The sequence below is a fragment of the Mobula birostris genome, chromosome 29 (genome assembly GCF_030028105.1).
Source record: "Mobula birostris isolate sMobBir1 chromosome 29, sMobBir1.hap1, whole genome shotgun sequence".
NCBI classification, from domain to species: Eukaryota; Metazoa; Chordata; class Chondrichthyes; order Myliobatiformes; family Myliobatidae; genus Mobula; species Mobula birostris.
Genome location: NC_092398.1, coordinates 26,562,362 through 26,578,122, shown reverse-complemented (window position 1 = coordinate 26,578,122; position 15,761 = coordinate 26,562,362). Strand labels below are relative to the sequence as shown.

At 47.2% G+C, this 15,761-nt stretch overlaps 1 protein-coding gene across 2 annotated transcripts in view; it reads right to left on the bottom strand.

Annotated features, from left to right (window-relative positions):
- The window catches only part of kdm5c (lysine demethylase 5C), a 135,601-nt gene extending 131,240 nt beyond the window's left edge, over positions 1–4,361 (bottom strand). For both annotated transcript variants that reach the window (XM_072246617.1, XM_072246618.1), the window contains exon 1: positions 3,767–4,361. In XM_072246617.1, the coding sequence (XP_072102718.1) occupies positions 3,767–3,913 (147 nt within the window). In that variant the 5' untranslated portion in view covers positions 3,914–4,361. The remainder of the gene's footprint in view (positions 1–3,766) is intronic.
- Between the last annotated feature and the right edge of the window lie 11,400 nt (positions 4,362–15,761).

The following is a 15,761-nucleotide window of genomic DNA, read 5'->3' as shown; positions in this document are numbered from 1 at the left end:
AAAAAAATGAGGTAGTGTCCACAGGTTCATTCTCCATTCAGAAATAAGAAGAGATGTTTCTCACCGATTTATCTATATCCCCTGATTGATTCAGTCTTCACAATTCCTTAGAGTAGCATACTTGGAGATTCATCTCCCTCTGTAAGAAGTCCCACCTCAGCTATAAATGACTGTGTCCTAATCTTGTAACTAGCCTCCCACCTCCACTGCAGAACGAGCTCAACCCAGAAAAGTGTGAAGAGATTCACTTCGGAGGGCCGAATTTGAAGGCAGACTACAGGGTTAATGGCAGGATTCTTAGCAGTGTGGAGGAATTGAGGGATCTTGGTGTCCAAGCCCAAAGAACCTTCAAAGTTGCCATGCAAGTTGATACGTGGGATTGAGTTTATCTATTGAGATTTAGCACAGGACAGGCCCTTGTGCACCTTCAAGCCATGCCGCCCAGGAACCCACGATTCCTAATGGCCTCATCGGGGACAATTTACAATGACCAATTAACTTACCAACTGGTACGTCTTTGGACTGTAGGAGAAAACCACAGCACCTGGATGAAACCCACGCAGTCACAGAGAAAACATTCAAAAGCCTTAAAGACAGCAGTGGAAATTGAACCCGGGTCGCCGATAGACCAAACTTGGGAGTACTGTGTTCAGTTTTGGTCGCCTCATTATAGGAAGGACATGGAAGCTTTAGAGTAGGTGCAGAGGATATTTATCACGATGCTGCAAGGTTTGGCGAGCATGTTTTCCGTCGAGCAATCTCGGGATTTTCTCTGGAGCAAATCCGGATGACTTGATAGAGATGCTCAAGACGATGAGAATGGGACTTCTCAAAGGGTGATGAATTTCCAATTTTGCTACCCTACAGAGATGTGAAGACTGAATCACAAACGGAGAATAGAAACATCTCCTTCCCATTTCTGAACAATAAACCGATGGACCTCAATATCTTCTTCATTTTTTGCTTTCTTTTTCCACTCGCTCGTTCATTACATGCCGTGTTGTATGATGTGGGTAATCACAGTCCATCCATGACCACGAATGTTCTTCGCAAATCGTTCTACAGAAGTGGTTTGCCATTGCCTTCTTCTGGGCGGTGTCTTCACAAGACAGGTGACACCAGCCATTATCAATACTCTTCAGAGATTGTCTGCCAGCATCAGTGGTTGCATAACCTGGACTTATGGACAGCCAGAAACATTTTCCTAGGGCGTACATGGCTATCAAAAGGGGTTATAATTTTAGGGTGATTGGAGGAAAGTATGAGGGAAAGTATTGGAGACAAACATGTCAGAGGTAACATTTTTAAAGTGACTGGTGGGTGGAACGATATTGTAAGATAACAATTTTCTAATACAAATATTTTTAAGATAATTAAAATATCTTACAGAGGATGGTGGGTGCATGGAATGCACTGTTAGTGTTAGTGGTAGAAGTAGACACATCTGAGGTGCTTAAGAAATTATTACATAGGCACTGTGATGATAGAAAAGTGGAATGCTATGTACGGGCAAAGGGCTACCTTGATCTTAGAACAGGTTAAAGGGTCAGCACCATATTATGGGCTGAATGGCCTGCTCGGTGATGTAACATTAGATGTTCTTACAGAAACATTTTGATGTCTAACCCTATAATCAGCATGGTCTCTGTACGAAAACGCTTTACTCCTTCACTACGCCTGAGCATTATGTCCCTGAAGTCTACATTTGTCTCAATATGCACCCCCACCCACCCTTGAGCATGATACCCCAGCACCACCATCCGAACATTTACAACTAGTAACACCACTGCCATTTATTCCTTGCTCATACACAACCTCGCCCTCTTGCACCAGATTTTTGCCCAGCCATTCGGATCTGAGCTATGGGAATGCCCACATCACCCTCCCAGTAAAAAAAACACGCCTGTGTTATTTCCTCTGTCTCAACATCACGACACCCACATCACTGTGCATCTTGGTAATAACCCCTTTCGATCCTGGTTTCCGTGTGCTTCCATCGGAAAGTCATCCCAATCCCGAAATCTCCACAGTACCAACCACACAGCCCATCCCCTGACACCTGTGATTGCCCACTGAATGTGGATGTCCTCACCCTTCAAACCACCATGTATAGGAATGGTATTAACCCCCTCTCTATCCATGAGCATTAAAGCTATCTATCCAAACCAACTACCTCACCCTCCTCTCAGCACAATTTTATGGATATTTCTGCTGCCCAATGTAGCACCCACACTACCCCCATCATTCATATCCAGTACCACACCCTCTCTAGCCCTGAACAGTATACCACATCCCAAACTCCTCAATTTTTCTTCTGTTGCTTCAATGGGCTGCCAGATTCTTTGGCTTCCCCTGCCTCAGAATCCTACCAGATCCCAGCAATCAAGCAACTTCTCTATCCCAGCATCTATCACCCCCTCTCCATCCCTGAGCATCCTAGCATGGCCTGCCTCCATCCCTCCCAACGATAGCCAGATCTTGCAGTTGCCACCCCACTCAGCACCCCCCAGCAGGATCTTAATAAAGTAGATCCCACCATCCACCTCTCTCTCCTGATATCTCTCTCTGTGTATATTCCTCAACAACCCTTCCCTTCTGTCCTTAAGCATTCTCATCGGCTTGCTATTGCCAACACTAGGAACAGCTAGGCCTTGGGGAATGCTATGCCATTCAGCCATTGACTCCTCTCTATCCCACTCACCACTCCCAGTACCACATCCTCTTTACCCAAGTGGTTATTGACAATGTCACCCCTTCTCTATTCCACTGTGATCTGGAGAAACCCTCTCCTCTCTATCCCAGTACATCCTTCCTAACACAGTGAGTATTCCTAGTACCAGCATCCCTCTCTATCCCAGGACACACCCCTGGTATCACCCCCTCCATCCTCAGTACTACCTTCTCTCTCTTCAACTACAATTCCTGGTACCATCCCCTCTCAATGCTGGTACAACACCCTCTCTACCCCAATATACACCCCCAGTACCAAGCCCTCTCTCCCCCTTCCCCAACATCTCCTTACTCCCTCCCAGCAACTCCAGGAGTCAAAACCACCAAGCACAATCTGCCGCACCTCCCCTTCTCTATCCCAGTACACACTCACAGTACCACTGCCTCTCCATCCTGGTACCACCTCCTCTCTATCAAAGAAAACACTCCTGATACCACAGTTTTCCCATCCCAGAACACACTCCAAGTACCAACACCTCTCCATCCTAGTACCACTCCCTCTACATCCCGGAACACAAACCCGATATCACCCCTTCTCTATTCCAGGACACATTTCCTGTAACACACCCGCACAATCTCGGAACACACTCATAATTGTACCCCCCAACCACCCTCCCTCTCAGAACACACAGGCTGTACCACCCCCAGAGCACATTCCCAGTACCAGCCCCATTTCCATCCCAGAACACACCACGGGTACCACTCCGTCTCTATTCCGGAACACATTCCGGATACCAACCCCTCTTCATAACCAGAATACAATCCCTGTACCACCCCCTCTCCATTTCAGAACTGATTCCTGATAGCACCCATATCTATTCCAGAACATACTCCCAGTATCACCCCCTCTCCATCCCAGAACACACTCCAGGTACGACCACCTCCATTTCAGAACCGATTCCTGATACCACCCGTATCTATTCCAGAACATACTCCTGGTACCACACTCTCTCCATCCCGGAACACACTCCAGGTATCACCCCCTCTCCACCCCGGAACACACCGCCCCTCCCCCATTGATCCCCACTTGACTCACCAGGGGCGGCCTGATCTTGCAGATGCCGCTGCGCTCGGCCACCGGCCGGATCTTGGCGATGTAACCGAGCGGATCGGCGAACTCCTCCCAGCTCGGCTCGAACACCGGGCACTCGGGCGGCGCCACGAACTCCTCGAACTCCGACATCTGGCGACCCCGTGGGGGCGGGTGGAGGTTGGGGTTGGGGGGGGGGTCCACGCGAGGGGGGGAGGGGAGGATCGGGAGCTTACGTCACGGGCGCGGGTACGCGCACGGTGGGGTGGGTAGGAGGGAGGGGGTCACTCCGGGGTCATCAGCCGCCGCTCCGGCCGCGGCATCCGTCGGAGTCCGCCCCCTCCCCCGCACGTCGTTCGCTCGGCCGGTAAGGCGGGGCCCCTTCCCCACCTCCGGTTCGATTGGCGGTGGGTTTGACTCCCGGGGTTGTGGGGGATGAGGGCGAGGAGAAGTCGGGAGGGAGAAGGAGAGAGAGAGGGTTAACTGTACCGACTGCCACCCGCCGGATCCCGGCTCGGGGGTTCGTTCGGGCTCGGCGGCCGATGGCGGCCGCTCCGCGTCTGCTCACACTCGCAATCCCTCCGCCCGGGCCAGTCGGTCGGCCGGCACGCAAGCGTGCGTCAGCCGCCTCCGCCGACGACAAAGAGTGCCCGTTTGGGACCTCCTTCTCTTTGCATAATTAGGTATGAAAACCACAGAAAAGTTGCCTGGATGAGTTAACTACTTTAATATTTTCCGATTTCCATTTATAAGTGTACGTAGTATGTAAAAATCTACGTTTTCCAATTCAAAGTAAGTTTGTGAGTAAAGTATGTACACGTCGCCATAGACTAACTTGAGATTAATTTTCTTGTACGGATTTTCATTATAATAAAGGAATTAAATAGAATTTATGAAAAAAACTATGCATAATCAAAGACTGTCAAACAACCAATGTGCATATAAATAACTTACACTGAGTGTGTGTTTTGTAGAACCCTTGAAAGTGAGTCTGTAGGTTGTGGAATCGGTTCAGAGTTGGGGTGAGGGAAGTTATCCACACTGGTTCAGGAGCCAGATGGTTGAAGAGTAATAACTGTTCCTGAACCTGGTGGTGCGGGACCTCAGGCTCCTGTGCCTCCTGCCTGATAGTAGTGGGGAGAAGAGAGCATAGCCTGGTTGGTGGGGCCCTTCACGATGGACACTGCTTTCTTGTGCCAGCGCTCCTTGTACATGTGCTCAGAGGTGGGAAGGGCTTTTCCCTGATGGACTGGGCCGTGTCCAACACCTTCTCTAAACTTTTGCATTCCCAGGTGTTAGTGTTTCCATATCAGGCCGTGATGCAACCAGTGAGGATACTCTCTCCATTGTGCATCAGTAGAAGTTTGCCAAAGTTTTAGATGGTGTGCCAAATCTACACAAAAGATTGTGGGGATGCTGTCATGCCTTCTTTTTGATTCCATACCAGGCTGTGACGCATCCAGTCAACTTGCTGTCCAACACACATCTATAGAAGTTTGTCAAAGTTTACTGGCTGTGTCTCAGCCTGGGTTTTGCCCGTGCTAGATAGATATCTATGCATGTGGTTAAAGGTGGAATGGACTCAATGAATCATATACCTGTTAGAAAAATCATAAATATCATGCATTACAACTTGCATCTCAATCTAGTGTGGGAGCAGTCAAGCATCGGACCTGAAGTCCCTACAAAAGACCGTGAGAACAACCAAGAGGATCATAGGTGTCTCCCTACCATCCATCGGGGACATTTATCAAGAGCGCTGTGTACATAGAGCCCTTAGTATTATCGAAGATCCCACCCAACCAGCCGGTGTCCTCTTTGACTTTTCACCATCAAGAAGGAGACTCCAATGCATAAAAAGAAGAACGATCAGGATGGGAAACAGTTTCTTTCTCCAGGGTTCTGAACTCACACCCCATTGTATTCTAATTGTCACTGATCAATCTGTTCCATACCTTACAACATTTAATAGTAATGCACTTTAGTCTTTTATTTATGTGTGATTCATCTGTAGATTTTATCCTTACCTTCATTAGTTATTGTGCATCATGTGTACTACTGGGCTTTACACCCTGGTTTGGAGAAATGTCGTCTTGTTTCTATATACATTATATGAGTATATGTGTGTTCGTCCATCGTTGACATCGATGCGGACCTCGACACCATTATTGATGGTGTCGAGACCAGCACATGACTTGGATTTAAGTGAGGAAGAGTTGCGCAGCGTCAGCCTCACTCTCTCTTCCCAATTCCCATCTGGATCCAGTGGCAAGACAGAGTCGAGACGACTGGAGATGGGACTAGGCGCAGTGGATGACCAGGACATCTTCTGTGTCTTGTCCCGCTCAACACGTTCCACAACGCTTGCAGAGACCGCCTTCTTGACTGTTGGACCTTCCATTGGTCTCGTCCGCTCAATCCACTGGAGTCTGTCTTCACATGCTGGGATAGACAACTCCCTATCTCACCGAGGGTTTGAGACCCGTCGGCTACCCTCACCTGATTTAGCCGGCTTGTCAAAGCCATTGCCCGGGGTGTGGCCGCTGTCGCATGCAAACAGCTACAGGGAGCCACAGGTGAGCGCTGAGTACCAGGTGGGGACCAAAGGTTGGCTAACTGCTTTGAAAAGGACGTGACGTGTTCCCCCACCAGAGGTGCTATCCCTCCCTGACACCCCATACACCCCATATGATTATATACATATATATAGTTAAACAACAATAACCTTGACTTGACATTTCTCATGTATTTTGGAATTCTCTCCCCTGCAGAGTGTGCCTCTAGATTCTTGGATGTATTTAGTGTGAAGACAGTTAAGGGCCAGCAGTGCCTCTACTTCCTTATGAGTTTGCAAAGATTTGACATGACATCCAAAACTTTGACAAACTTCTATAGATGTGTGGTGGAGAGCATATTGACTGGCTGCACCTATGGAAACACCACTGCCCTTGAACGGAAAATCTTACAAAAAGTAGTGGTTACGGCCCAGTCCATCACAGGTAAAGCCCTCCCCACCATTGAGCACATCTACACAAAGTGTTGTCGCAGGAAAGCAGAATCCTTCGTCAGGGACCCCCACCACCCGTGCTCTCCTCTCACTACTGTCATCAGGAAGAAGATACAGGAGCCTCGGGACTCACACCACCAGGTTCAGGAACAGTTACTAACCCTCAACCATCAGGATCTTGAACCAGAGGGCATGATTTCACTTGCCCCATCGCTGAACTATTCCCACAACCAATGGACTAATTTTCAAGGATCCTTCATCTTATGAAATCAATATTTATTGCTTATTTTTTCTTTATCTATTTCCACAGTCTGTTGCAGACTGGTTGTCTGCCCTGTTGGTGTGGTCTTTCATTGATTCAGTTATATTTATTAGATTTATTGAGTACGCCCGCAAGAAGATGAATCTCAGGGTTGCATATGGTGACATTTCTGTATTTCGATGACAAATTTAGTTTGAACTTTGAGCTTGAACTTGACCCCTTCTTCTCCTCCCGGGATGCTCTCTGACTTGCTGAGTCCCTCCAGCATTTTGCGCCTGCTACTCAAGATCCCCAGCATCTGCAGCACCCCTTGTATTTGTAACAGATGACTTTTGAAAGATTAGGGAACGGAGGGTAATCTGACACAGGGGTAGAGCCGAGGTCTGAGGCAGATTGGCCGATGGTGAGGCAGGGGCCCCTCAAGGTGCCGAGTGGCCCCAGTCCGGCTCCTGCTTCCTTATGCTTAGGAGCAGGGAAGGTCTGGAGAGTTTCGAGCCGAGACCCCCTGGCAGGACTGGAGAGAAAAAGATGAGTCGATTTAAAAGGTGGGGGGGGGGAGGAGAAACACAGGTGATAGGTAAAACTAGGAGGGGGAAGGGTGAAGTAAACAGCTGGGAAGTTGATTGGTGAAAGAGATACAGGGCTGGAGAAGGGGGAGTCCGATAGGTGAGGACACAAGGCCGTGGAAGAAAGAAAAGGGGGAGGAGCACCAGAGGGAGGTGATGGGCGGGTAAGGAGATAAGGTGAGAGAGGGAAAGGGGAATGGGTAATGGTGAAGGACGGTTGGGGGGGGAAATTACAAGAAGTTTGAGAAAACAATGTTAATGCCACCAGGTTGGAGGCTACCCAGATAGAATATCCAAGAATGGACAGGAGAGGAATGGAGGGTTACGGGCTGAGTGCAGGTCGGTGGGACTAGGTGAGAGTAAGAGTTCGGCATGGACTCGAAGGGCGGAGATGGCCTATTTCCATGCTGTAATTGTTATATGGTTATAAGGTCTTGTTCCTCCAACCTGACTGCAGCCTCATCGCAACAGTAGAAGAGGCCATGGATTGACATATTGGAATGGGAATGGGAATTAAAATGGGTGGCCCCCGATCTACATTGGATCTCACTGATATACCGGAGGCCGCATCGTGAGCACCAGACACAGTATATGACCCCAGCAGACTCACAGGTGAAGTGACGCCTCGCCTGCAAGGACTGCTTGGGGCCCTGAATGTCCCATCGTGGAACCCGTTCAAAGAAAACATCAAGTATCCCAACGCGTGGAATAAAGACCAACTCGCGCAAAAAGCAAGTGAATAGCACACTGAATACCTACTGTCCGCTATGCCGCTGGCGTTTAAGGCAACAATGAAGGCCCTCCATCTCCGGCAGCGTTCAGGACTTCCTACATCGTATCAGTAGCTCAGTTTCCACTACTGTCGGTCATGCAAATCCAGGGTAGAGTCTCACAGATGTAAAAGGATTCTTCATTGCTGTTCCCATAGTTATTTTGTTTTACCAGTCAGGGTTGAGCTAAACCCCTGAACCTGGACTGATGGACCACTGTTGGCCTGGCCTCTACCCTTTGACCTGTTCGGCATGGGTGACCCTACCAAGAGCCAAAGCATAACGCCCTGACTCCAGTCAACGTAGCTCTGTGGGTCATTGAGGCATGCAAGCCTCCAGACCCTACAACAAGGCTGTGGTCCTCTTGGAGAGACACACAGAATATTAAACATCTAAATATTGAATGTTCTATCAGCGTCAAGTTTACTTCAGTTTTGGTTAGCACCATGTCCATAAGACCATAAAAACCATAAGATTTAGGAGCAGAAGTAGGCCATTCGGCCCATTGAGTCTGCTCCGCTGTTCAATCATGGGGCTGATCCACTTCATCCAGTCATCCCCACTCCTCTGCTTTCAACCCACATCCTCCGATGCCCTGGCTAATCAAAAACCTATCTATCACTACCTTAAATATACCCAATGACTTGGCCTCCACAGTCGCTCGTGGCAACAAATTCCACAGATTTACCACCCTCTGACTAAAGTAATTTCCCTGCATCTCAGCTCTAAATGGACGCCCTTCAATCCTGAAGTCGTGCCCTCTTGTCCTACCATGGGAAATAATTTTGCCATATCTAATCTGTTCAGGCCTTTAAACATTTGGAATGTTTCTATGAGATCCCCCCCCATTCTGCTGAACTCCAGGGAATACAGCCCAAGAGCTGCCAAATGTTCTTCATATGGTAACCCTCTCATTCCTGGAATCATTCTCGTGAATCTTCTCTGAACCCTCTCCAATGTCAGTATATCCTTTCTAAAATAAGGAGCCCAAAACTGCACTCAATACTCCAAATGTGGTCTCATGAGTACCTTATAGAGCCTCAACATCACATCTTGATTCTTATATTCGATACCTCTAGAAATGAATGCCAACATTGCATTTGCCTTCTTCACAACTGACTCAACCTGCAGGTTAACCTTTAGGGCATCCTGCACAAGGACTCCCAAGTCTCTTTGCATCTTTGCAGTTTGAATTCTCTCCCCATCTAAATAATAGTCTGTCCTTTTATTTCTTCCACCAAAGTGCATTACCATACACTTTCCAACATTGTATTTCATTTGCCACTTCTTTGCCCGTTCCCCTAAACTATCTAAGTCCCTCTGTTTCCTCAACACTACCTGCTCCTCAACCTATCTTTGTGTCATCAACAAATTTAGCTGCATATCCCTTAATACCATAGTCCAAGTCTTTGACATACATCGTAAAAAGTAACAGTCCCAACACTGACCCCTGTGGACCTCCACTGGTAACCGGCAGCCAGCCAGAATAGGATCCCTTTATTCCCACTCTCTGTTTTCTGCTGACCAGCCAATGCTCCACCTGTTCATTGACTACAACACACAGAATCAGTCCGTGCCAAGCTGTCCCAATTAAACTGTGCAAACAGCATAAAAGACCAGACACCAGACACACAAGCAACGCGAAGTGCAGAGTCCCCCTCCAAGACAAGTCCAAAGCTGTGGGCACCAAACATCAAGCCACAGAGTCCTCTGGAAAAGAGTCCCACAGCCGCGAGCCGTGCCAATCGATCATTGCAACGTTGAAGCCATATGACTCCTGCACATTCCTCCTTAAATGTTAAAGATTCTTGATTCAGATCGGAATCAGGATCAGGTTTAACATCATCAGCATGTATTGTGAAATTTGTTAGCTTTGCGGCAGTGATACCATGCTGTACATGACAATGGAGAGAGAAAAACTGAGTTACTGTAAGTATATATACATATATGTATGTATGTTCAGAAGTTAATTTAAAACAAGTAGTGCATAAACAGAAACAAACAAAAAGTAGTGAGGCTGTTTACGGATGGCAGAGGGGACGAAGCTGTTCCTGAATCGTTGAGAGCGTGCCTTCAAGCTTTCGTACCTCCTTCTGTTGCTAGCAATGAGAAGAGGGCATGCCCTGGGTGGTGGGCTTCTTAACGATGGACACTGCCTTCCTGAGGCACCACTCCTTAAGATATCTCGGGGATACACATTGATTAATTTATCATGTGTACATCAAAACATACAATGAAATGCGTTAATGACCAACACAACCTAGGGAGGTTGATCGAGGAAAGGAGGCATTATGGACCAAACACAGGCCAATGGGATTAGCACAGGAAAAACATCTTGCTCAGCACTGACATGTTGAACACTGTGGACTTTGTGGACAATGTGGACTTTGTGGACACTGTGGAAATTGCGGACATGTTATGGACACTGTGGGCATGCACTGAACCCTTCGGGAATGTGGTGGACACAGTGGGCATGTAATGGACAGTGTGGACGCGCTGTGGATGATGTGGACACTGAGGACACACTACAGACGTTGTGGACATGCTATAGAAATTGTGGATGTGATGGATACTTTGGCCATGCTCTGAACACTTCGGAAATGCAGTGGACACTTTTTAGATTATGAGAACACTCAGTCCTCTTTTATTGTCATTTAGAAATGCATACATGCATTAAGAAATGATACAATGTTTCTCCGGAGTGATATCATAGAAAGACGGGAAAAACCAAAGACTAACACTGACAGAACTACATAATTATAACATATAGTTACAGCAGTGCAAAGCAATACCATAATTTGATGAAGAACAAGCAATGGGCACGGTAAAAAAAAGTCTCAAAGCCCCTGAGTTGATTGACTCCCGAGTCCCAGATAGCAGGCAGCAAAAGGGAGAAACTCCCTGCTATAAACCTCCAGGCACCGTCAATTTGCCGATGCCTTGGAATCAGCCGACCACAGCTGACACTGAGTCCGTCCGTCCAAAAACTTCAAGCCTCTGACCAGCCTCTCCGATACAGCCTCCCAAGCGCCATCCTCTGCCGAGCGCCTTCTACCTCGCCCCAGCCACTGAAAAAAGCAAAGCCGAGGATTCGGGGCCTTCAGCTCCGGAGATTCCGGTTACTACACAGTAGCAGCGGCAGCGAGGCGGGCATTTCAGAAGTTTTCCAGAGGTTCCTCCATGCTCTCAGGTCCATCTCCCATCAAATCAGAATTGTACACGGTACCCTACTTGACAGATTACAGACATCATTCACCGGAGAGGCCGCGCACGCTGCCGTCGCGCCGCCATCTTCTCCTTCTCCTTGAGCAAGCAATGGAGAGTGGACATGCTGTTGTCACTGTGGTAATGCTCTGGACATTGTGAACATTCTCTATACACTATGGGCATGCAGTGGACATTGTGGATATGCTCTGAACACTTTGGGTGCCTCAGACACTGTGGCCATGTGGTGGGAATGCTATGGGCATTGTGGGCACACTGTGGATGTCATGTACATGCTCTGAATACTTCAGGTATGCTGTGAACATGCTGCAGACACGGTGGGCAAACAATGGACATGCTGTGGACATTGTGGACGTGCTGTGGATATTGTGAGCAAGTAATGGACACTGTGAGCATGCTCTGAACACTTTGGGTGCTGCGGACTGTGGCCATGTGGTGGACACAGTAGGAATGCTGTGAACATTGTGAGCTTGCTGTGGACAATATGGGCATACAATGGGCACTGTAGATATGCTATGGACACTGTGGAATTGCTGTGGGCATTGTGGCCATACCATGGACCCTGTGGGCATCCGTTGTACACTGTGGATAGGTAGCGGAAACTATGGACATTGTGCCATGCTGTAGACCTTGTGGACTTAACTTGCCTCTTCCTTCAAAACCACTTAAATCTTTAATGGTACATGAGCTTTTTCTCCGATTTATTCTGCTGTCACTTCTTATTTTGCTTGTCCTAACTTCTAATGTAACTTATTGTCATCTGTGTTGTTTTCCTTCCTCTTACCAGAATAAACAAATGGTCATTTTGAGATCTGGAATTAGAATAGAGTGGAGTGAAATTCCTTACACTAACTCTAACATGAAGACACCTGTGGGGGGGAAAAACAGTGGAGACCTGGTTGTGGCTTGCAGAATTTGTATTTTCCAATTTGCCTTGAAAGGGGTGGAACTTTTGCCTCCTTTTAGAAGGCAAATGACACCAGCAGGATATTCCTATAGAGTTTTCCTATATTGTTAGTTTCAGACTTTAGACCATGTATAAAGAATGAGGTGAGGTGATTATTTCACAGCAGAGATGTGGCCAAGAGTCCAGCTGAATCCCTGAAAAATTATTTCTTTTGCTTGCGGGAACAGGGCAAATTAACAAAATGGCCCATATTATGCAGGGAAGTAAATACTCTTCATTTTGCAACCTTAATTCAACTGTAGCTACTTGGGTGTTTCCAGGAGAATTCTTGTCACTCATTACTCTAGGACAAGCAGAGACACATGAATGTGCAGAGCTAAAATCTATTCTACCCTATTTCTCAGTTAATAACAGAAGCATTTTGTGGTACCGAATGACTGGAAAATTGCAAATGTTATTCCACTATTTAAGAAGGGTGGGAGGCAGCAGAAAGGAAACTATAGACCAGTTCGCCTGATATCAGTGGTTGGAAAATTGTTGGAATCCATTGTTAGGGATGAGATTACGGAGTACCTGGAGGTGCATGACAAGATAGGCCAAAGCCGGCATGGTTTCCTGAAAGAAAAATCTTGCCTGTCTAACAATTTTTTGAGGAAATTCCAAGCAGGGTAGACAAAGGTGATGCAGTAGATGTGGTGTACTTGGACTTTCAGAAGGCCTTTGACAAAGTGCCGCACATGAGGCTCCTTAGCAAGGTAAGAGCCCATGAAATTACAGGGGAGTTACTAGTATGGGTGGAGCATTGGCTGAGCGGCGGAAAACAGAGAGTGGAATAAAGGGATCCTATTCTGGCTGGCTGCCGGTTACCAGAGGAGTTCCACAGGGGTCTGTGTTATGACCACTGCTTTTTACAATGTATGTCAATGATTTGGACTATGGGATAATGGATCTGTGGCTAAATTTGCTGATGATGCAAAGATAGGTGGAGGAGCAGGTAGTGTTGAGGAAACAGAGAGACTTAGATAGTTTAGGGGAATGGGCAAAGAAGTGGAAAATGAAATACAATGTTGGAAAGTGTATGGTCATGCACTTTGGTGGAAGAAATAAATGGGCAGACTATTATTTAGATGAGGAGAGAACTAAAGATGCAAAGGGACTTGGGAGTCCTTGTGAAGGATACCCTAAAGGTTAACCTCCAGGTTGACTAGGTGAAGAAGGCAAATGCAATGTTGCCATTCATTTCTAGAGGTATAGAATATAGGAGCAGGGATGTGATGTTGAGGCTCTATAAGGCACTCGTGAGACAACAGTTGGAGTATTGAGTGCAGTTTTGGGCTCCTTATTTTAGAAATGATATACTGACATTGGAGAGGGTTCAGAGAAGATTCACAAGAATGATTCCAGAATGAAAGGGTTACCATATGAGGATCATCTGGCAGCTCTTGGGCTGTATTCCCTGGAGCTCAGGAGAATGAGGGGGGATCTCACAGAAACATTCCGAATGTTAAAAGGCCTGAACAGATTAGATATGGCAAAGTTATTTCCCATGGTAGGGGTTTCTAGGACAAGAGGGCACGATTTCAGGATCGAAGGACGTGCATTTAGAACAGAGATGTGGAGAAATTACTTTAGTCAGAGGGTGGTAAGTCTGTGGAATTTGTTGCCACGAGCGGCTTTGAAGGCCAAGTCATTGGGTGGTGCATTTAAGGCAGAGATAGATAGGTTCTTGATTAGCCAGGGCATCAAAGGGTATGGGGAGAAGGCAGGGGAGTGGGGATGACTGGACGAATTGGATCAGCCCATGATTGAATGGTGGAGCAGACTTGATGAGCCGAATGGCCTGCTTCTGCTCCTATATGGACATGCTGTGGACACTATGGACATGCTGTAGACATTATGTACAAGCTGTGGATATTGTGGGCAAGCAATGGACACTGTGAGCATGCTCTGAACACTTTGGGTGCTGCGGACTGTGGCCATGCGGTGGACACAGTGTGAATGCTGTGGACAATGTGGGCATGCAATGGGCACTGTAGACATTCTATGGACACTGTGGAAATGCTGTGGGCATTGTGGCCATACCATGGACCCTGTGGGCATCCGCTGTACACTGTGGGCAGGTCGTGGAAACTATGGACATTGTGCCATGCTGTAGACACTGTGGACATTGTGAACATTCTGGACACTATGGATATTGTGGACATTGTGCATGCTGTGGACATTGTAGACACTGTGGTCATGCTGAGGAAATTGTCGTCATTGTGGACATTATGGACATTCTGTGGACATTGTGGACACGGTGGGCATTGTGGACATGCTGTTGAAATTGTGGACATGCTGTAGACATTGTGGACATGCTGTAGACATTGTGCCATGCTGTGGACATTGTGGACGTGCTGTAGACATTGTGCCACGTTGTAGACATTGCGGGCATGAAATTGACTCTGCAGGGATGCTTTTGGACTGCGAAAATGTTAGCACTTTTAGCACTGGACTTTGTGGATATGTTGTGGACACTCTAAGCATGTAACAGACATTGCGGGCATACTGTGGACACTGTGGGCACAGTAGGACATTGTAGACATGGAACGGACATTGCGGGCATACTGTGGACACTGTGGGCATGGTAGGACATTGTAGACATGGAACGGACATTGTGGTCAATCTGTGGACATTGTGGACATGCTGGAGATACTGTGAGGATGCTCTGGGCACTGCATACATGCTGCGGACTTTGTGGGCATGCTATGGTCATGATCAGAATCAGAATCAGGTTTATTATCACCGGCATGTGACGTGAAATTTGTTAACTTAGCAGCAGTTCAATGCAATACATAATCTAGCAGAGAGAGAGAAAAAAATAATAAATAAACAGGTAAATCAATTACATATATTGAATAGATTATTTAAAAATGTGCAAAAACAGCAATACTGTACATTAAAAAAATGAGGTAGTGTCCAAAGCGTTCAATGTCCATTCAGGAATCGGATGGCAGAGGGGAAGAAGCTGTTCCTGAATCGCTGAGTGTGTGCTGTCAGGCTTCTGTATCTCCTACCTGATGGTAACAGTGAGAAACAGTGGACACTATGTACATGCTGTGGACACTGTGGACATTGTGGGCAAGCTTTGATAGCACCAGACTGTGTGGTGACTTTTGCAGGCTGCCCTCCACTTGCCCAGAACAGTCCTCGTTGATTAGGTTAGCACGACGTCACATGTCACTGTACCTTTCGGTGTACGTGTGACAAACAAAGCCAATTTTT